The 23,034-nt window shown below is 37.7% G+C and overlaps 1 protein-coding gene across 1 annotated transcript; it reads left to right on the forward strand.

Moving 5' to 3' along the window:
• Positions 1-1,243: 1,243 nt before the first annotated feature.
• AGTR1 (angiotensin II receptor, type 1) lies at positions 1,244-22,292 on the forward strand. Its single transcript, XM_010568361.1, has 2 exons — positions 1,244-1,337; positions 20,890-22,292. Exon 2 carries the CDS (start codon positions 20,943-20,945, stop codon positions 22,020-22,022), a length of 1,080 nt encoding a protein of 359 aa, XP_010566663.1. The 5' UTR covers positions 1,244-1,337; positions 20,890-20,942; the 3' UTR covers positions 22,023-22,292.
• Positions 22,293-23,034: the final 742 nt, after the last annotated feature.

Genomic DNA, 23,034 nt, shown 5'->3' on the forward strand with positions numbered 1-23,034 from the left:
GCCGCGGGCTCTGCCGCTGGAGCCCGGGCGGCCGCAAGCCGTCGCGCCGCTGCTCGCCTACCCCTCAGCGGGAACGCGCTGCCCGGCCCCGGGAGAAGGAGAGCGTTCGTGGTTTCTGATACGGCCTCCCGCTGAATTTATACTTTGTTTAGGTGAAGTTGGCAGAGGAAGTCTCGGTTCCGGACAAAAGACGGGCACGTAAGCCCCGTTGCCCCGGCTTGCCCTTCGAGGCTCGCTCGCTAAGCCCGTACCACATAATTATTTTGGAGAGGGCTAGATGTCCCACAGACTCACAGCCGTGCCATGTGCGTGAGCTCTCGTGTCTTGTCAACAGTTTGAAGATAAAGCAAAGGCACCCTTTGACAGAAGGCACAGCACTCGGAGCAGTAACGCCACGCCGTCACGGCTCTTCCCAACAGCCTCCGAGGGACAGCCTTCTTTTCTCTGGTCAAGATCAGATGAGCACTTGGAAGTTTTATTACTGTGCTAAGCTCATGATATAAATGAATCAAAAATCACTAAAGGCAATGCTGATGATTTTGGGGACTTGTGCGGACGCTTCTGTTTTTCAGTCTATCAGGCAATACAACTTCACTAGTTAGCAACTAGTATTGCCAATCAAAATTGTGTAGCATACTCTCTCCAAAACCAGACTTACCCCTTTTCTACAGAAAAAAAAAAAGAAGTAGTCTGTAACCAGAGATTAAATTTTAGTTAGTAAAACTTAAAATGTCCGTGTGTGTCCCTCCCGCCCCCCCAGCATCAGCCAGCCAGCTAAACTTAGCTTAGACTCTTAAAAATGAAACTGGACTGGAGTTCTTCAAAATCTTCAGGTGAAATCCTGTAACATATTTACTGTCCTCCCTCTCTTCATACATTACAAGATTTAAAATGTTATCAGTTATTTATGGGCACACAAGCCCTATATTCTTCCAAGAAAGTCGAATGCCATATCAGTAACTAAGTCAATCGGATCACAGGATGTACAAGCAGTAAATTTGCAGGATTCGGTTATGCCCATTTCTATGTTTCTGCAAACCCACTAAAATTAATGAGATGTATGGCAATAAGCAACAGCAGGATTCTGTCAAGAGCATGCTACAGTTCACTGTAAATTTCCATCACTTCCATAAGTAGCAATACTTGTTTCGATTGCATTGCATAGCATGGGACAGGCTAGTAGATGGGCTCAGTGAATTCACAAGCCCCAAAAAGGGATGAGGGTAAAGAGAGATTTTTGTTTAGGAGGGCACATCTCTTTCCACTTGCATGAGTCCACACCACTAACATGATTAGATTTTTGCCGGAATAGGAGGATTGAGTATGGCCTGAAGCAGGTAATTACCATGGTGATGTAGAAAGGCTCTTTCAGCTGTGTTATAGTGTCAGACAAATGTTTCACACCCCTGACTATGGCAGTCCATTTTGCTTGTTGCCACTATAATCTTTTATATTACAGCATCTTTCAAAAATACGATGAAGTGCCTACAAATTAAGCTTTCACTCATCTATTAAGAATTTTAACTGTATGCCTTTCCAGCAGGAACATGGTATTTTTGTACACTTTTCCTCTCTACAACTTAAACTACGTAGCAAAATCAGTACAACTATGGAGTGCTTCCGCATTTATGTGGCTAAACTGAGAAAGCAAAGTGGTCCTGTATGATTAAGAGAAGTCACATTTATCATTAAATTTGAATATAGTTGGTTTCATTCTGCCTTACTTTTGTCAAGGTAGTAGATGGAAACAGAGTTAATTCTCACACTGGAGGAGAGCAGAAGTGCGCCCATTTCCGCTGGTGTGAAGTGTCCTGCCTTCCTGCTTGGAAACAGTACCTTTGCTTGGGTTGGACAGCATGTGCAAACTGCAACTAGAAGTTACAGGTTTACAAGGCAGTAAATACCAGCCTGAAATGCCAGTATCCATAGCACTGCAGAAGCAAGGGGAGTGCTGCCTTCCAGATTAAAATGTCACAACTCCACAACCTGCTTTTTACAGTCCACTTAGAACAAGAAGATGCATGATTTGTATTTGTGTTACCCACTGAATAATACTATCTTTAATTGTATTAAATATCTGAAAATGTATCTCATTTCTTTTTGCTATTTGTAGTACTATAAAAACAGAGGCAGAGGCAGAACGTAAACTTGGTGATTTATTTACACTTTCTAGAATAATTCTGTTGAAACGTATGGACTGTGTTTGCAGACATGGAGATGTATGGTCAGAGTTAATTCCCATTAAAAATTTTATTTCAGATAATGGACACTCACTGCATTTTCCTACACTCCTAAGTTTTCTGCACTGTGGTAATTTTATCCTCCATGTTTGTTAAAGGAATACATTTATCTCTGGCACTGCCTACGGTGCTCCAGTGCTACTGGAGCTTACTACAACTCCAGTAATTAATAAGGTAACTTAAAGTTACATAAACTACAAACTCTCATTACACTGTCCTAGTTAAACACTTGTTTATGCAAAAGCATAATATTAGTTGAAAATGGTTTAAGCAGTCACAAATTACTCTCATTTGCTCACTACCTTTCCTTTTTCTCTGGACCTTCTTGAGGTCCAGAAGCTAATAGCATCACCAGGAGCATTCATAATCTGTCCTGTGGCTGTTACTGCCCAAATGTCTCACTGTGAGCAGCATTCAGTTGTTTCTGAGTGGTTGGCATGTATCTGCGTTCCCCACACTTCAAGTTGACTTTTTTGCCTTGGTGAGTTCATAAAAGGTCACATTCTGTCTTGGCTTGGATAGAGAACATGGGTAGTTATGCATTATTTTAATCAAATACTATGTCTGACTCACATTACATAGTTAATCTTGTGCTTTTTTTAGCTGAATTTAGTGGTTATCTTCAAGGAGACACCTCAATAAGAGGAGAAATAGACTAAAATTTAATTTGGATATGTTATACCTAAAGCTGAGTTGGGGAAATGGGTTATCAAGATTCATCAGCATATGAATAGATCTGCTTGGGCAGTATATTAGATGTGCCAAAGAAAGTGGCCAAATGGCTAAGCTGGGGAAAGGGAGTTGGACGGCAAAGCAAAATAAACCCCTCGCCTATTTCTGACAGTAATGCTGGCAACCCAGCAACCATCATCTCCCTCCAGAAAGAGAAGTATAATCTCAGAATCAGAGTTGCAAGCATGGTAAGATTTACAGCTGGGAGGACTGGGTCAGGGTATAGCCTGGCCACTACCGGCCCACAGCACTTTACCTGTACTGTAGGCTCTGTTGCATGTTTAGCTAAATCTCTAGCCTTTGGGTAATCTTGTTTCAGTTTTCAAGGCTTTTCTAGCTTACTGCTAATGTTTGTGCCTCGTGCTCTCAGTTGTGCAACAATTCCAGCGGAAGTACAGTGACACAGATGTTGTCTTCTACCATGTGTTCGTCTCAAACACTGATTAACAATTTTGCAGTATTCTTGGATAGCAGTTCTGATTTTTTTACAGTTCATCCTAAGGGAGACTATGGTATTTTTAAGAAGTCAGCCTCTGCATTGTTAGGATCAGGTTTGAGAACCTAGGAAAGATAAAATTGCAGAGTGTCACAAAGAGACATTTTTAGAGATCTTGTGGAATTCTGAAAACAAAATGGAAAATGTGGATCACTGATGAAGGGAGGGGAAAGTGGAGGGAAGACTTGTTTTGTTCTTTTTGCTGTTGTAGGATTGATTAGTTTCCACGGTGCTAACAGGAATAAACAGGTTGCTATTGGTGAGAATTGAACCTCAGCTACTTATCTGGAATTAAAATTTTATGCACAGTTAAAATTTTGGCATATATACACAAGGCAAGTTCAAATACATTGGAGAGTGTGAGTAGGCAGCAACATAATTTACTCTTAGAGCTTAAAGGTGTGTAAACCTCATGCATGAGGTGCAAACACTGGAGCCTGAAGATCAGAAAGGCTCCAGCAGAGCTGTTTAGTTCTTACATACAGCCACTATTGCACAGAAGGTTAGTAATCACAGTATCATTTTCTGTCTCCTCCTTTTGGTCCTAAAAACCCTGCAATGAAAAGCAAGCCAGTAAGCTTTTGCTAACTACAATTTTTCTTTTAGTTCCCTTTCCATCAACAAATTTGTCTCTTAAGACCACTTTCAGCTATAGACAGTCATTGTACTCAGAGCACTCATACCATGTTCTATACAATCTTCTAAAACTTACCCTTTGCAAAAAAAAAAAAAAAAGAAAAAAGTGTACCCTAGAATAATCTGTGTCATTTTTTAACATTTTAGGGAATTTAACAAATCTGACAAACAAGGGGAGTTATGATACTTAATTTTTTTACCTCAGCTGTAACAAACAAGTGAAAAGAGTTACAGCTGGGATTGTTTGAGACAAAGCACATATGAAATAGAATGGCTGGTCTAATCATTTATGGCCTTATCTTCAGATAAATGATGGATTATACTAAAATTACTTTGAGCTTTCAAAGTAAATTGCAACTAAGTGTAGGAAAATATCATGCTCCAAATGGCATGCTGTTAGTATTCTCTGTTGCACCATCATCTGAAAGAACTACAGATTTTGGGCTGTCAGGTGTCTTTCACAATTTTCATTCCATTTGGTTTTTGTTTGATAGCAAAACTGTCCAGGTATCTGCTGTATAACAACGCTAGTGAGAATGCTTGGTTACTATTTGTGGTGTTTACCTCCTTTTATTGTAGTTGAGTAGCATTTCTCTTGTAGGCACAGAAAATGGGTAATAACTGAAGACAACCTCACAGCAGGAAAGTGAGATCAGATTGGCAATGCATCAGTGAGTGGCATGATTGAAGACAAGACAAAAAGCAGGCTACAGCAGAAGGTAACTGGCAATATCTAAAGAAACTGGTACTGAATTTGGGCAAGGTCAATATTTAGACAGTATTTCACTGTTTGAGGTGAAAGCTGTAATTAGATTTCCGGCCAGAACAAAGAATGATTTAACCAAACGCCTGATTTCAGCTAATTCACCTATCCTTTCTTTACTTCTAGTTCATACAAGTTTGTCAGTTACTGATAGAACATTGGCTAGTAGAGTCTAATAATCAGTAGATGAAGTATAGGAGCAGAAGTAGAAAATAAAACAGCATTCCTGAGTCCCCTCAGTTTTCTGAAAATTGGGAGGGATACACTGAATGAGAGTACTGTGCCTCACCATTTCTAGTTCAGAGGGACCCATGCAAATAGTAAAATATTCCAGAAAACCACTAAACAGCTGCACTTTTATGTTGGGGGACTTAGCAAGGGAGAGAAATGCACTAGTTGACTTCCCTAAAAACTGTTGGCAGTTACCCTCCATTTTACCTTGCTTTAGCATCAGCACAGCCTGGCCAGACCCTTTGCTTGAAGCAGGCAGCACACAGTGTACAAAGATGTAGCCTGAACTTGTTTATTGAGGAACCATGCACGTCCCTCCCAGTCCAAGTTTATAGGATGTATGTTGCCTTTTCATCTTTTTTTATAAACTCATATTCGTTTTCATCTTTTCTCCTTTCTCCCCTCATTCTTGTTACCCAAGCCTAAAAATTTATACAATTTTCCTTCCCCCCCCCCCCCCCCCCATGAGGTACATTGAGCTGAAGAGCTAGTCTGCTACCACTCAAGTTGCTCAGGATTTCCTTCCTCCTCAGGTTCTTTAATGTACAACAATCAGAAATGGAAAGCAGGGGCAGGAATCAACATGTTTTCAAAGTGGGACTCTAGCTCTGCTGTTAGATTTGTCTTTATTGCTTTCCTCTTGGCTTTGTTATTAGCAGCTTACCATTATAACACAATTACAGTTTTTCTTTTTTCTCAAATCAGTCTTTATTTCAGGTAAAAGGTATTTCCTTACCCATGTACTTCCTAAAAAACACTTCGAAGGAAAAGCATTCAAAAATATTTTGCCTTGAAATACATTTTATGATGCTGTTCCATGTTCTTAAACATACCATCAAAAAGAAGTCATGTCAATACAGGACAGCCACACATCCAAGCATTTGCTCAGCTCAATTGGTAATTTTCCTAGCACTAAAGTAAAGCTCATGTAGCGCCTTTTGGAGGGCACAGCACTACCCTTTCTGGGCATCTGTGCAGTTATGTTTGCTTAAGAAGCAAGACTGTACTTGCTGAGGATGCACTGATTCACAGCATCATAGCTTAGCTCGCACTCTGGCTGTAACAGCTGTCTGTTTTGCTACCTCTGTTGCTGGTCCTCAGTACTGACGAGGAACATCTCAGAGCCAGGACAGTAAAGAGAGTTCACTAATGAATTTTATTTTCAAAATAAAGCAATAAATTTCACTTTGAAAAAAACAGGAAACAAGCTGTACAAATCTGGCAGAACATCTCTTTTGCTATCATTCTATTAAGTGTGCTGCCTTCCAGACAAAGCACTAAGGATGACTGTATCTTGTTTTTTCCATGGGTGATAATACCTTTCACACTGACATGGATTAAGGTGTCTGTATTTGACCTTTTATTCTCTTTGATTAACCCTGTAGCACCTCACTAGTCCAACTGACTTGTACAAAAACCACAAATACATTGCTTGTCTTTATATTTGGCTACTCAAATTTTCTCCTAGTCCTCATAATGATCTGCCCTTAACAGGAGTGTTGTGCAAGTAAAAGCACAATTGGGCCTCTGTTTTCCGTGTTATACTTACTAACAGTTACAATGATACTAACTTCTTTTGGGCTTAGCTGCATTAGCATTTTAAAAGATTTTTTTTGTCTGAATAAACTCTTGTGCTTTACCAGTTACTCATACTGTTTTCTTTCCTTTCTGCCTTTGGTTCCCCTTTTCTGACCCTAATGAGGTATTCATTAAGAAGCCTCCATGCTGATCTTTTGCTTTTAATCTTTTAACTTTTCCCTCCAGGCTGTTCCTAACATTCTCATTTAAGGAAGAAAAGTCTTTTCTGAGGCGTATTGCCATTGTGTGATATTTTCCCACTGTAAGGATATCTAAATTAATTATATAAAAGTAATCAAGTGTCTCAATCAGACACAGTGAACCAAATCCTATTATGTATTGCTGAATTATGACACATGGAAGACAAAGCTTCCTCTGAACAAAGGTGTTGAAATCTAACATCCATTTTCTTGCACAGGAATCCACAATACATTTGGTTTTGCTTCTCCAGTAAGACAAACACTATTTTTCAGCATGAAGTCAAAACGAAAAGTGTTCAATGTGAGGTTTGTTTTCCCCAGAGCCATAACACTTTGACTAGCAGGAAGTTATGTGGAAATCACTAGCCACAGTATTGGAAATGTAGTGGTACAACTTCCACATTAGCTGGTTTAGTTAACATAACAGATACTTTAGTGATACTGGTATGTCTCTGTCTACATAGACAAGCTGCATCTGCACGTGTGCTTGTTTTTCAGTTAATGTTTTCATTACTCAAAGCAAAAGCTTTTATCAGGCACCTTAACCACATTGGTGATAGGTAAGAAACAGGGATATGATTTGTTACAGGTTTTTAGAGAGGGAAAGTCTTTTTAGATAACAATGTGCAACATGAACTACTCTCGAACTACTCTCTGCCAACTTGTCTAATTTCCATTAGATTAAAAAGTGGAACACATCTGTTTGACTAAGGTCTCTCCATTTCTGGAGTAGAAGCAGAGAATTTTAAGTGTTTCTTTTCTCTCCCACTCTCTGACAGATTAGCCATTGTTGCAGATGAAGATAACTATATTGCTCTGCACAATGCATTTCTAAAACTTATTTATTAATTTACACTTGCCATCTCTTTTTGCGGGGGGGCGATGTAAAAAGAAAAGGCCTGTAGAGCTCTTAGGTGCATCATGGCTCCACCCTGGTGATTTAGCTTAATGGCAGGAAAATGTCCTTTCAAGAATTAGTTTATAGGTGAGGCCTCACACACATCAGAATGTTTCAATACATGTCAAAATGTTGCTGATTTGCTGCACGTCTTGGAGCAAATCTATGTACATAAGCTCTCTTGTAGCACCTTTCTTACTGTTTTACAAGAAAGTACAGAAAGGCAGTTCTTTGTACCAGAAAAGCAGAAGTTATGTTATCTTGCAGAGTTCATTGTTCATCATGTTATTATCTCACTTTTAACTAAGGAAGGTTGTTCAGGAGCTTAAGCTGCATACATACGGTTCATTTTTGCCTCTGCATCTTCTGGCTTAGCAGAGGAAGAATATGACTGCAGGAGAGTAGGCAAATGACACTGTGGCCTCTGAATAAACTAAACTACCAGGACAAAGCAAGGAAGCCTCTATTTGGACTAACTTGAAGTACCACTAAGAAGTCCAATCACTGCCCATCTTTGTCTACAAAGTTATTAGCTGTGTCCCCCTACCTTTCTTCCTACAAACATCTTTCCCTAGAGGAGGCAACAGAAACCTAATTAAAACATCACTTTCAGTAGTTTTATACTAATAACACCACTGATTGAGTTGCATCTTTCACAGTAAAGCTGTGAAACAGAAAAAGGCCAAAGCACTTGCACCTAGATTCAGAAAAATCCTTTTCTCCCAGAAGTAGATGATTCGGTTCATGGTGAAACAATTGCAGCTTTGGCCTTTCCATTCCATTTTCTGTTGTGATCTCTGCCAGAGACAGAAGATTCTGACAGTGATTGCATATTGCTGTGGGCATGTCAGTCATGCATTAACCATTTCAGAACATTATAATTTCTAATTTAGATGCCTAAAATGCCATTTTGTGCTAAATTATCAACAACCACTAATATAACCAAGAGTTTAAACTTATGTAAATTTTACCTGTTTTTATCCAGAAGCTGGTAAGCATATACTTTACTGACCTCACTCAGTATCTGGACTTTCACAGAGTAAATTGTAATACCCTTTTTATAGCCAGTCCTTATCTGGCTATCCTGATTTTTTTAATTCTTTTTTTTTCCTGCCTCCCTATTATTGTACTTATTTTCCATCCTTTAATGCCATATGTCATTTTGTTATTTTAACATTCTTAACGGAATTTGAGACGTGTTATCCTTTGCCACATTTTTTTATTCCCTAGACCAAAAAAGCAGAAGAGGCCCAGGTTTCACGACACAATATGTTTCATTTCACACACATTATACTGCAGCACAGCTACCCATAATAAACAAAAAGACATAACCATTTACCTTTGTCATTGACTCATCTCAGTTAATAAAGCTGAGAGTGTGGAGAGTCTTCATCATGGGAGGCAGGGGAGTCTAGAAAAAAAGTGAACTGTGTACCTGTTGCTTCTCACAGCTGCCTGTGGGAGTAGCACCAAATCCCTGTAGAAGAAGAATCTGTTGCAGAAATTGCTCTGGCCAACAGCCATGTTAAGTGATGCATATTTCTAATATTTTAGGCTTCAAATTAAAATACAGCATGTTAGAGATTTATATGCTGCAAAAACTGTGGGGAAGAGCCAATAAATACACGTGCCCTCTCATGTCCTGGGGTCAGTAACAGAGTAACAGTTTGTGAGCAAGGAATCCCCATGAGACACTAACATTTTGGGGCTCAGTTCTACAAGCCATAGTCTACATGAGTAGCTGTTACTCTCAGGGTCCCAAAACATTACTTACACCATAACTGTGACCATCAAATGATAAATCCCAGAATGCAAATAATAACCTCTAAAGAGATAGACATTTAATTTGACTCCCAAAAGAAAGATTTATGTAGCACTCCTGAGGTCACTAGCCTCTCCTTTCTGCTATATAAAAATAACTTCCATGTGATGTGAATGTTCATGTGTTTTAACAAAAGAGGGGTTAACTCTTCCTTTCCTACCAACACTGATTCATTCACCACATTTGATTCATTAAAACCTTTGTGTTTGGGTTCCTTAGCAAAGCCCAGCCTTCTTTCCTTTACCCATCCAAAATGTTTCTGTCCGCACCTTCCACATTGCCCATGCCCTTAAAATCATGCTTCTTTGAAAATCACTATTCACAAAACACCAAAAGAGCAACAATCTACATGTGAGATTTCCAGCATTTGCCTGACCTTATCTGTAGTGACCTCAGTAGGAGTTGCATCATCCCCTCCAGTGGGGGGTAGGTTTCCCAAAGTTTGGCCAAGTTTCAGGAGCTTTGTAAAATCTACGTGGTAAAAGCATGTGGTAACTATGTGCTTTTCTAAGCAAAAACTTCTTAAAACAGTCAGTGCCTTTTGCAGCAGCACTTTAAAGCATCATCCTTTCAGGTATTTTAGATAACTGAAATGCATCATTTCTGCTATGGAATCTTTGATATTTGTAGACTCCACGCTTTCCTGTTTTCAAGAAGTTGTAAAGATAAAAAGCTCACAGTGGGAACAATGTTCCATCAAAAGACTAGCCCCCCAGCATTACTACAAGGCAAATTTCTTGATGCCTCAGTGAAACTAGAGAAAGAGCAAGTGGCTGAAATACAGACAAGTCAGCTGGTTTAATCAAAGAATGACATCATGCCAATAAGAAAAGAAATGCAGAAAACTTGCCTTCCCTTGAGCACTGGAAATGATCTCAGTTTGATAATCTTATTGACATCTTTTCAGTAGTTTTTAATTTCAAAATGGTCATGAAAAACTAAGAATCCTCCGTTCTACAAAGGTTCTTTATGTGCAAGTACGTTTTCTTCCTGTTGGAGCCAGTTCTGGCCTCAGCAATTCTTGGCACAATTGGGACCTCCAAGTTGATCTAGAGCTGAAACTATTGTCTTTATAAATTCAGATATTGTTAAAAACCAGCAAAGCAACAAGCTAATTGCATAGATGTATCTCTGTGCTGCTCAGAACATTGTCTCGTCTTTGAGCAGCAGTAGAAGAGAAAGGCTCTATCTTGCATTCAAAGCAGTTTGTGGAAGTAGCCTTTATTCCCCCCAAAAGGCCACTCTCCAGGTGAATAGCTACCTTCTACTGGACCAGTGAAACCATTGACTAATACTGAGAAGATCTGGACAGTGAAACTAAGAACTCTTTCAGTGTTGGATGCACAAAGACATTCACTCCAGCAAGAAATAAGAATGACCGGAGACCAATGATACTCAAAACAGCATGGAAAGTGTGTTTGTAACCCCTTACTAAGCTCAGCATGTGTGAAATCACAGTAATAGAACACAGTATTTGTCCTGCAAGCTGGGAAGGAAGAACAGTTGTTACTGCTATTTTTGGTTACTTACGGAGGCACCCACAAGCTTCAGTGAAGACCGCATAACCTTGAAGACAGATTATTAGGTATATGAAATATCCAGTAAGTCAAATTGCAATTTTATGTATGATCTGAAAGGAGGTAAGATACCTCACACATATCTGATCTCTGTTCTGTTAGAAGAGGGCATGATAATGGCTTTCAGCAGTACTTTTTATTTCAGTAAGCTTTTTTTTTTTTCTCTCTTGCCTCTACACAGCCTTTTTAGTACAAGGCTGAAATATAGAGCTGGATCAAGCCCAGAATTAATGTTGGAGGATTTCACAATAGAAGCTTATGCTTCATTCCATATGGAAATAATGATGCCAATAGAAATTTTAGGTGTGTGGTTAGGTATCCAGAAGCTACATTTGTGTAGGATGTGCACTGCTGTGTAATAAAAAAAGAATACTTTAAAACTTCTTATTCCATGGAACTAAGCTATCAGAATAGAAACTTAAAATTCATCAAATGATTTTACTCGCACTTAACAAACCTGAATTTGATTTCTGTCTTTTATTAAAAATGATCACATGGGGCACACTATATTTTATATAGGCAATTCCAGATGCAATAAAGGAAATGTGTTAATCCATTCATTTACTATCACTCAGAGAAAGTAACTGTGCAGCATGTAACCTTTCACAGCTCAAACTAATCTCACTTTTATTCGTTCTGGGACTTGATGGCTTAATTCTTGTTAACTATTGACTCTTTCGGGTACTTCCAAATACCCTAAATACTACTTCCAAATACTACATAACCAGACATCAAATCTGAAATTTCAAATGTGCAGTAAGCTGTATATTCATAATAAAATAGTACCTTACGTTGTGTTGCCCTTCAAAAATCTTTTCATGTCAGTGCAGAAACCCCTAGAAATTCTAGTCTTCCCTTGGTCTGAAATAGATTTTTTATTTTTTTTTCTCCTTTCCTGGCAACTAATATGCAGTGAATGACATTGTTAGCAATGAGGAGATGACATGTCCCTGATAAGCTTTAGGTTAGCCTGCTGACTATTGATCATTTTTATCTCCTAGGAGGACACCAATCCTTTTTGGTAAAGCTAATGTCTAGAACAGAGGTGCAAAAATCCATGCTGGATTGATGATCATAGTTAATGTCCTCATTTCAAAGTCTTAATATATCTAAGCGTCTTCAGCCTCTTTTAGAAAGAGGCAGTTCTTTACCCTGTGGTATAAACAAGAAGAGCAACTGCCTCCTGCTATAACAATTATTTTTTCATATTTAAAAACTAATTCAGCTATACATTTAATAACCTAGGTAAGGAAAAGATGATCTTCATTCCTGTCAAGACAGAGCAACTGAGGCGTCTAGGACAAGGGGATATCGCACAGAGATTCACCTCTCAGACATGATCTTTTCTGAAGCTTAGTGTTTTAATGTTTAGTTTCAGAAGTACTGAACTAGAAGTATTAAGCTAGAAATATATTTTACATTATTTAATTTGTTATCTTTTCAGTTTTAAGTTAACTGCCGTGAGGATAATTTTATATTCACATCTCTTAAGGAAATACAATACCTAAAATGTATTAAACACCAGAGAGTTTACAACACATTCATGCAGCCTTGGTCAGAGAAAGAAAACAGAGATTGCTCTGATGGATAAACAAGAAAGAAGAGACCAGAAAATTACGCAGAAAAATCTAAGATATCTGGAGTATTGGGTACACTGTCAAGCCAGAACCAGTGATCTCTAAAACTGCCACCTCACTGATCTTCCCCAAGAGATTGGATAAACACACTGCATGTTGAGAATGGTTAATCCTTCAGTGTTTTGGAGTCCAGTTCTACATGTATTGAACCCAAGAGTGTTTTTCCTCCTCTTAACAGCAGAGAACACAAGATTATGTGTGTATAAAGGAAAAGCTCCCAGAAAACATTTAAACCTAAACCTACAAGATCCAAAAAATGAAACCTATGAAATAAAATACTGAAGCTTACTCTCAGCTGAAAGACTTTTGAGTAACTATAATGAGTGCTCTTTAGATCAGTCAGCAAACTTTTGTACAAAAAGCCCCTTAATCATTGCTTCATTAGCATTCACTAAACCACAAATTTCTAGTGAGGTTGAGAAACTCTAGTGAAGTTGAGCAATCTTTCCTTGGCACTAACATCTGTGAGTAAAATTTTATAGAAATATGTACATCAGGATTTCCCAACTTCTGGGAAAAAAAACCCATACATGAGGAAGGAATTGGTAGAGTTAACTTTGTCCAAAGCACTGAGTAACATGAAGAAATGTTTCCAGTGTTTCTGGACTTTGCAAGTACTATGAGAGTATATGCAAAAAATAGTCCAAACTTTCACTGCTGCTGCAACTGCTAGAATTACAACTGTGACATTATTACACTGTAGGCTGTTAAAAAGAGCATGGAGAAAATTTGTCACATATTACATTGTAGTATTATCAAGCATTTAATGTCCCCAAAAAGTATTTGGAAGATTTTTTTCATCACTCCACAGCCCCATAAATTAGTGTTTTAGAGGTGGCCTTTCATTTATGCCAATTTTTGCCATATCCATTTCTAACACAGAGTCCTTCAGCATGCATATGAAAGATTAGTTTTCTTCATTCTGCATTTTAAATCTAGCCAAATGTTTGCTAGTTTTCTATCTCTAGATATCACTTGTGTTCTCTCTAAATGCTTCTATTTTTAGCAGCTTCAAGATATAAACATCATATGCTTGTACCCAAACATTCCTTAAGTGCATAGAGATATACTGACACCGTATAACCTATTTGACATAAATATAGGACTAGACACTGATTATTTCTACTTATCTGGCATAAGACAATAGAGTTAACATCAATTTTTTTGGTTCTACTTTGCTCTTCTACTAGTTTCAATAAAATACACGTCACCATAACACTTACAACCTTTCTTCTCTATCTGGATTGAAAGCTGTTTGCCCTTACTAGCATTAGAGAAATATTTAGGTAAATAAAGAATTTGAAAAAGTAGCTCATGCACTGACACTGTCCAAAGGGGTAATGACAAACCCAGGTGTATTAGTAGAAGGGCGGGCCACTAACAGCTGTTAAAGGTGCTTACGTTTTCAAATTGTGAAATTGTTTACAATTCATGAAATACATACAGCACTTGAGGGCTAAAAATCACTATCTGGATAACAAAAAATGTGTAGGCTCACATTGCCTTTCAATTTCCAAAATCCCTTAAATCACTTAAAAAAAGGGGGGGGGGGGGGGGGATTAAAAATAATTCTGAAGTGGCATTTTCAACAATAAAAATATCTTCCTCCAAAAAGGAAAATACACATTTGAGTCAAGTTAACCTAGAATTACTTCCAAGAGTACTCCCTGGCTGATACTTGGAAAAATAGTTGTATGATCAACAACATGCCTAGTTAGTTTTAAAATAATCTTGTAGCCTAATGAGTAGGTGTCACTATTTTTCCATCTGCATTTTTAAAGTAAACTATTCTTCTAGTCTCCCTTTAAAAATATTATTCTTAATTTGGCTTAATAACTTTAGAGAGTTTAAGCTGCATATGTCTTTGAAAAAATAAAATATCAGGATCTTGTTCCATGACTTACAAGTGCAAGAATTGGACTGAAGGTTAGCAAAACTGGGAATGTACTAGACTAAAGGAAGTTAGATATAGGCTAGTAGATACTAAAATAAACTTATAGTTCACTCTGGTACAGTATACTTAACATAAATGCAGAAGTTCAATGATAGGTATTTTGCCTTGTGTTTGCATCTTAATCTTGGAAGAAGGGATATTTTGAAAAGTGGTGGCACTTGAATATAGTAAAGCAATTCTCTTATTTTAAAATAGCAAATACAGACCTCTAGTGGTCGAAATATGTATTGTATGAGTTAAACTTCAAAGCGATTTAAATATCCCTGTGCTTTACTGTATTACTTTCCTTTTCCTTTACATTTTCCTCCCCTCTGATCATTCGGAATCACACACACCCCAATTCCACTGTTCAGTCATTCCACAAGCATTGATTTTTCCCAGAGGAAAAAGTGCTTTCATCTGTCCTTTTCTCACATAAATTCTATGACTGAAACTGAGTATAGTTGAAAGATACTTGAAAAGTGAAGGGAAAATTAATGAGTGTAGTCTATGAAAACAAACAGGAGAGAAATGTTCATTCTTTTCAGAATAAACTATGAAGCCATCATACAGAAGGACAGACTCTCTTGAAGTATGCTGGAGGAAATAAATACGGAGAAGTTCTTACAGAGAAGGTCAGAGTACATAAACAGTTCACATTTACAAAGTAGCAATAACTGGTCCTTGGCTAGCACAGAATAAGTAATAAGCAATTTAGAGTTTTGATATTATAGAAGAACCAGATCCTAGAAAGATCACAGGCATTTTCCAGCTATATAGAGCTAGCACAAATGAAGCAGACAGGCTTCAACTCTTGCAAGGGGAGGGCACAAAGAATCCACATATAGGTTAGAGAATTAAAAAGATAAATACTTTAAAGTTAAAAAAAAAAAGCAAACACCACAAAATTAACAGCAATTTCAACAGACTGGCAGTTGCTTCATGAAAGACTGACCAAGAGGACAGCTATTAAATGAAAATGCACAGGCCAGTACAAGATCCCGCAAATTCTGTTTGTTCTCACGTCAGACCACCTCGTGATCCAACATTGCAAAAGCAACAGCCAGCTTGACAGTTACTAATACAGACCTTCTGAAGCTTGCTTTCTGTTCTTGGTGCTCATGAACTGATGTACAGACAGTGGTCCGGTCCTGTACTGCCTATTGCAGTTCTATTTCAGTAATATTTTGATTTATTGTTATTTACCATGAAGTCAGATGCTGACCCCTGTGGAAGATAGTGGCAGTGGTAACAGGAGGCCTACGCATACTGCAAGGCCACAATAGTTTGATTTACGTGCCTTTATTTGCCCAAGTGTTTGCATTTCTCTCACCTTCCAAAATTCACCTATCGATTCTGGACTAAAAATACTTAGGAAAGCCACGAGTGGGAAATACAGAATGATAGAAGGAGCAGCAGAAATAAGAGCTAGGAGAAAGGTAAACGTATAGCTTCAGAGTGGTACTGTTCAGGAACTCCAGGAAAGCAGAGAAGATGCTGAAGTAGGCATATGAAGTAGAAGAAATTATATTCATTAAGGCAATGAGGATAAAGGGGGTTGTTCTGCTGGATAGGAAAAAAAAAAAGCTGAGAAATAAAGCATGTGGAAAGTGTCATTAGTTTCTCAGCAATTACAAAAAGAAGATAGAAGAAATTAGGAAAGGGAGGGGACTAAACTCTCAAGATAAACGAAAAAAGGCTTATGCCACCAGAAAGAAATAAACATAACTAATATATTGAACATATTGTTCCAAACATTTTTCAGCCTCTGTTCTCCCCATGCAATAATTTTATATAAAAATAGAATGCATCATCCTCTTCAACATGGAAATATCTTCTCATTTGTAAGAAAAGCAAATAATCCACCTACCATCAGAAGAAGAAAAATCTTCTAATGGTGAGGTGGCTAAACTGTGGCAGGGTTGGTCAGTCAGTTTATTTAGTCTTTGTCAAAGCAAATATCAAAACCACATTGTCGTTTAAAATCTGACTTGTGACACCTGCTTACCTATTTATAGCTGATGAAGTTCTCACAGAAAGCCACAGTCAGGGCTATCTTATCTTTCAGTAGGCAAAGTGCTGTTTACCTTGCATGGGCTCAGCATTCCTTGTTGTTTTCACAGGCAGTTTAATTAGGATGGATGTTCACCCAACAGAAGCAATGAATGGAGTGGTAAATAATAGTTGGTAGAGTAGTCTGAAGCATTTAATTATCAGTGACTTATTATAATCATTGTAATTAAAAAAGATAAAAGGTCAAACAGGACAGTAACATACAACAGGGGTTTGCTGCTCGCCAGATAATTTGCTTTGAGATTGATGTTGCCACACCATTCAGTCACATCAATTCAATCCTCTTAGAAAAAGCTCCTTGTGTATCAGCCTTAAAATGATCCAATTATCATTACGTTAACTCAGGTCATTTGAGATGCTTTAAATGGAATTATCAATGTGCACAATTTCAATACTTGCATTTAACTGGCCAGTGGTTTAACCTGCTCTGGTGAATTCTGGCAGCATAAAGCTGTACTAGCCATCTATTTCTGTAATGTTTTTAAACAATCTGCAGTACTTCCCATCTAGAAGTGTCTGCTTTGCAGAAAACGTATATAACCATGGTCCTGCGACAAGCAGGTGAACTGCGGCAAGTGAGAATAACAGCAAAAATGATAGTGGTACAGGGAAGAAAGCATTGCCTGTAAGGAGTTCACACCACCACAGCTGCCCTGTCTCGCCACTCAGCACTGCTATGGGCCCACGCCTTCCAAAACAAATTACTTTCTTCTTCTGTGTTGAAGCTTTTCCTAATGCTCTAAAGTTACAGATGTCCTCAAGGCAGCAGATACCTGAGGCTATCTCTGAAACTTTAAAATTTCCAGGAAATTTAAAAATTCAGCTTGGGATTTGCAGTGCTTCAAATGTAATGGTCTTACAAGGTTCATTCTCACAGCATCACTCAAACTGTTTTCAAATATATATATGGCAGTCCATATCTATTTATGCAAAAGCAACCTCATTATGTGTTTCTGCTTCGTTTTCATTTACTGAAAACAATGATGGGTTTGTTTATGTATTGATTTTAATTCCTTACTATAATTTAAAACCAATACCGTGCCAAACACATCCTTTGCACAATTCCACTGACTTCAGTGTTATACCAAAACCTTTAATTCCAGAAGGGTTAGTCTTAGACAGATAAACTGAAGTATCATACTCTTTCTTGACCAAATTCCTGATTCTTTATGGGAATTGTTCTGCCGTTTTTACTTCCCAAGCACTCCAGAATAATCTCAGGGAATTCAGTACCTTAGAGCACAAGACATGAGTTTCCCAACTCCATTATTTTTTGTTTATTTTAACACATTTCTGAAAAAGTAATATAATCATTATTACACTTTCTTAAAAGTACATATGCTATTAATTACATCAACTAAAGCTACTACTGGCATGAAAAAGTACAGGCCACCATGTGGGTAGAAAAGGGAAATGGGAAGTTAAACAACAAAACACACTACACTGAAGGGGTGGATAAAGGGACTGTGAGAAAGGTGCCTTGGCATCTACCGCTGCATGGAAGCAATCCCATTGAAGGGGCAATATTCACTGTCAATCAGCTACATTTGTTTTGACTACAATTTGATTCTGCCAGTTAGTACACACAGAGAATGATGCACTTGCCAAATAGTACCACCGATCGGTTAATGTAGTTACAAAGAAAGGTCTTGCTCAGCCTTAACTGGGCCCCGATCTACTTTACTGCAAGTCTAATTTGCAGTGGTGGTCTTCTTAGTAGAGACTTCACTACAGTTTCTTACTTCTAAGTTCTGGGCTGTAAGCTCAGTGGGTATATAAGTGAGCAAAGGCTATGATAATGAATAGAACACGCAGCACCAGCGTGTAGCTGGGACAGGGCAAATATTGCCAGCCCCTGTTGTTGCAGAACCTATCAGTTATTGTCAAATCTCCTTGGGCACTTTCACAACCAAGGGATGAGATAAGAGGATTTATCCTGAAATCTTTTTATTGTGGTTCTCCCTGTCCTATGAGTAGCATGACCTTCCACAGAGCCAAACACCATATATTCTAGGTTCAGCACAGTTTGAAAGCCAGGAAGTTTTGCTCAGGATGTGTTACAGTGCCACATGTGATCAGAATGGCATACGTTTCTTTGTGTCAGCTGTATTTGCTTGACTTTTTAGCTTTTTAAACATGGCAAAAATAGCTGATGTCATTGAGGTATCTGTACCAATTGAGGCAACAAGACCAATTCACAGAATGAATTGGAGAGACTGGGAGGTGTCACATTGCACATCTTGACAAAGGCTTTATTAGTTGCATTTAACTAGCTATTCCAAACTTCATAGAATTATCAAGAACCTAAATCTTGAAATTAGCCTGATAGCTTTGTGGAAATGGATCAACTTATTAATGCAGACATATAATAGAACAAGAACTAAGGCAGAGAAATATCGAGTCTTTTAAAAGCTAAGAAATTGAGAGCCGAAGGGTGACCTTGCTCACAAGATGCTGCCTGCAACCCATATTCTGGGCTCAGTTCCTGGCTCCGCTTCAAGCTTTCTGTGTGGGCTTTGCTGAGACTATCTGTGCCTCACTTCACTATTAAAAGGACAATCCATTTGGAATAAAGTTTGTCTCCCAACAAGAGCTTGTCAAACACTTAACCAAGTAGCATTCTGCACTTAACTTGTCAGTGCTGAACAATGCAAATAATGAGCAACCACCTCCATAACAACATAGCCCATATTTCTATCATGACAGGCATCTTTTCTTTCTGAATGCTTCTGTACTGCCCAGGGTCTTAGAGTGTGTATATTTATCTATATAAAAGTAACTTTACAATCTTAAGGGGTGGGTTTGTTGGTTGGTTGGTTTGAGGGTTGGGGGAGGGGGGGAAGGACACACATGTTGGGGGGTTCGTTTTGTTTTTTTTAAAGCCAGTATATTTCACTTAATCTATGTTTGAGGCAGCACAAGTTAGGTTTGGCTGACAGCTGTCAGGATCCTGCAGACAGCAATAAACACTACCCTGCAATAATAACTATCAATTTTTTATTTTTTTTTAAATATCCACTATTTTTGAGGGAAGACTGTCTATTTGTAGACTCTGGAAAAGATTTAGTACCGGAGTCACTTACAGCATATTACATGCTTCCTGGAGTCAGAAGTCATTAATAAAAATCATTCCTGCAGAACACACAAGCCCTGGCAAACCAGACAGGTGCCCTGTAAAGAAGATTTCATACTACTGCCATATGCTTAATACGGTCCAGAAATATTTTTCATATGCTAAGACTACAACTTCAACTGTTGGATACATAAATTTTGTCAGTAACTGGAAAAGTAATATGAATTGTCTTTCCCCCTTGCACCCTTCTTAAACTCTTTCTACAGTTATTAATGTGCAACAAATCAGCACATGTCTGGATTTTCACAGATTTTTTTTTCTCATTAGCAGATAAATACCATAGTTCCAAGCCAGATGGGGAGCTAAGTAACTTCTGAAAATTTAAGTTATTTATGGTACAACAGAACACTAGATTGTGTGAGTGTCTTCAAAGACTTAAGCTTAATGTATAGAAAAAAAAATTCTGGTGATTCACATCAGAGATCAAAATGAGTACCTAATCTGAATTCACTTATTTTCTTAATGCATTACACTTGTGTTTACAGCATGAACTAATATTCAGAGTGTTTAAGTGTAGTTTGAGATAGGTGAATAACTTTGCTCATTTGATATACCACCTATTTATGGAAAGAAAATAACCTAAAGACTTTCCTGAATTTATAGTTATCTGCTATTTTGAGTCTATTATTATATTTAACATATGTTCACTAACCAGTCTTATTTTAAATTGGAACCTTGTTTATTGGAAGAAGTTTGTCAGATTTCATTTATGTTAAAAAGAATCTTAGCATTCGGCCAACTCCTAACATTCTTGCCTCTATTTTATTTTGCAAATGAAGTCTATATTAAAATAGAAAATCATTGAGAAAACACTTGAAGATGGCTTATTTTAAAATTCAAAGACATTGGATACATCATGTTATACACAAAAACTTGACAACTTTTTAAAAATTTAAATCCCTGTCATGAATAATATTTTCTTCCTCTTCTCCCCTCCTAGGTGCAAACTTCATATTTTCTCCCTGAAACTAGGTTACAACTGAAGACATCAAGATGATTCCAAATTACTCTACTGAAGAAACCATTAAAAGAATCCACGTTGACTGTCCTGTTTCAGGAAGGCACAGTTACATCTATGTCATGGTTCCAACTGTTTATAGCATCATCTTTATCATAGGCATATTTGGGAACAGCCTGGTCGTTATTGTCATTTACTGCTACATGAAATTAAAAACAGTAGCCAGCATCTTTCTTCTAAACCTGGCACTTGCTGACTTGTGTTTTTTAATAACTCTGCCACTCTGGGCAGCTTACACAGCCATGGAGTACCAGTGGCCTTTTGGCAACTGTTTATGTAAGTTAGCATCAGCGGGGATAAGTTTCAACCTGTACGCCAGTGTGTTCCTCCTCACATGCCTTAGTATTGACCGGTACCTGGCCATAGTACACCCTGTGAAGTCCCGAATTCGACGTACCATATTTGTTGCCAGAATAACTTGCATTGCCATCTGGCTTCTCGCTGGTGTGGCCAGTTTGCCTGTCATCATTCACCGTAATATATTCTTTGCTGAGAACTTGAACATGACAGTCTGCGGCTTTCGGTATGACAACAATAACACAACACTCCGGGTTGGGTTAGGTTTATCCAAAAATTTGCTGGGCTTTTTAATTCCTTTTCTGATCATATTAACGAGCTACACCTTAATTTGGAAGACCCTGAAGAAGGCATATCAAATTCAAAAAAATAAGACTAGAAATGATGATATTTTTAAGATGATTGTGGCAATAGTATTTTTCTTCTTCTTTTCCTGGATTCCTCATCAAGTGTTCACTTTTCTGGATGTATTAATTCAATTACATGTTATAACAGACTGCAAAATCACTGATATTGTGGATACGGCTATGCCCTTCACCATTTGCATCGCTTACTTTAACAACTGTTTGAATCCTTTTTTTTATGTTTTTTTTGGAAAAAACTTTAAAAAGTACTTCCTTCAGCTAATAAAATACATTCCACCAAATGTCAGTGCACATCCAAGCCTAACAACAAAAATGAGCTCTCTCTCATATCGGCCACCGGAAAATATACGCTTGCACACTAAAAAGACTACTGGGTCTTTCGACACCGAGTGATGTGTTTTGCAATATACTTTTTTTGAACAACCTTGTCAACGAAGCAACAAGAATGACAAAATTCATCTGCAGTCCTGAACATGACAGCTTACTGCTCATTACAGAAACATTAGATCACCACAGAGAAATCATACTGTAAAGATTTAGCAGTGGCCTTTTATTTTACATTGTGAAGAGGGCTGCTTGGTCTTCACTTTGTTTTTCTTTACTGAAAGCAACATAAACAGTGGACAGGCATGTCAGAGTTTCTGTCAGCATCTCGCCATTTACTCAGAACTGCAAACAAAGGGTAGAGAAAACTACCTTAAGTTCAGAGGTATTTTTAAAGGAAAAGCTTGTATAAATTACATGAATTATGAAGGACCTGTTTTGCACATACATGAGCTATTCCAAATTTTGTTCAAGGAGTTGATGGAGCTACACTGCTTGTTTTGTTGGGTTTTTTTTTTAATGACATAAGTGTCATATCATATTTATAATATATTTTCAAATATATGCTATATATAGAGGCCCAATTTTAAACTCGAATGGAAATTTAAGGTCCTTGAAATTGGTCTCATTCTGATTTATGCTACTATTTTTCATTTTTTAAATGGCATTTTTTCATAATAATATATGCAATAAGATGCAGGTTTATTTATTAAATATAGAAGAAATATATTTTTAGATTTATATTTCTACTCATAGATTTCAAACATTGCTTCATAAACTGACATTTCTATCCCACTGGGTATTTTTATAGTAGTTTAAAAAAGTAAGCATATATATACACACACACAGAAAAATAGGGTTCACTTAACCTTTCCTCATGGTACGCCACACTGACTTGGAAGAACATTACTTATGGAGGGAGTTGATGCCATAGTCTATATTTGAAAACATGAGTTCTGGGACAGAGGTGATCAGAAAACTTCGAACTATTTTTGTGCCATTTTTTGTGCCAGTGCACTCAATGAGACAAATTCCCAACTAACCAAATCTACTCAATTTTTCAAATTTCTGGACATTTAAT

This window comes from Haliaeetus leucocephalus, unplaced genomic scaffold (assembly GCF_000737465.1).
Source record: "Haliaeetus leucocephalus isolate CR32 unplaced genomic scaffold, Haliaeetus_leucocephalus-4.0 Scaffold240, whole genome shotgun sequence".
Classification (NCBI taxonomy): Eukaryota; Metazoa; Chordata; class Aves; order Accipitriformes; family Accipitridae; genus Haliaeetus; species Haliaeetus leucocephalus.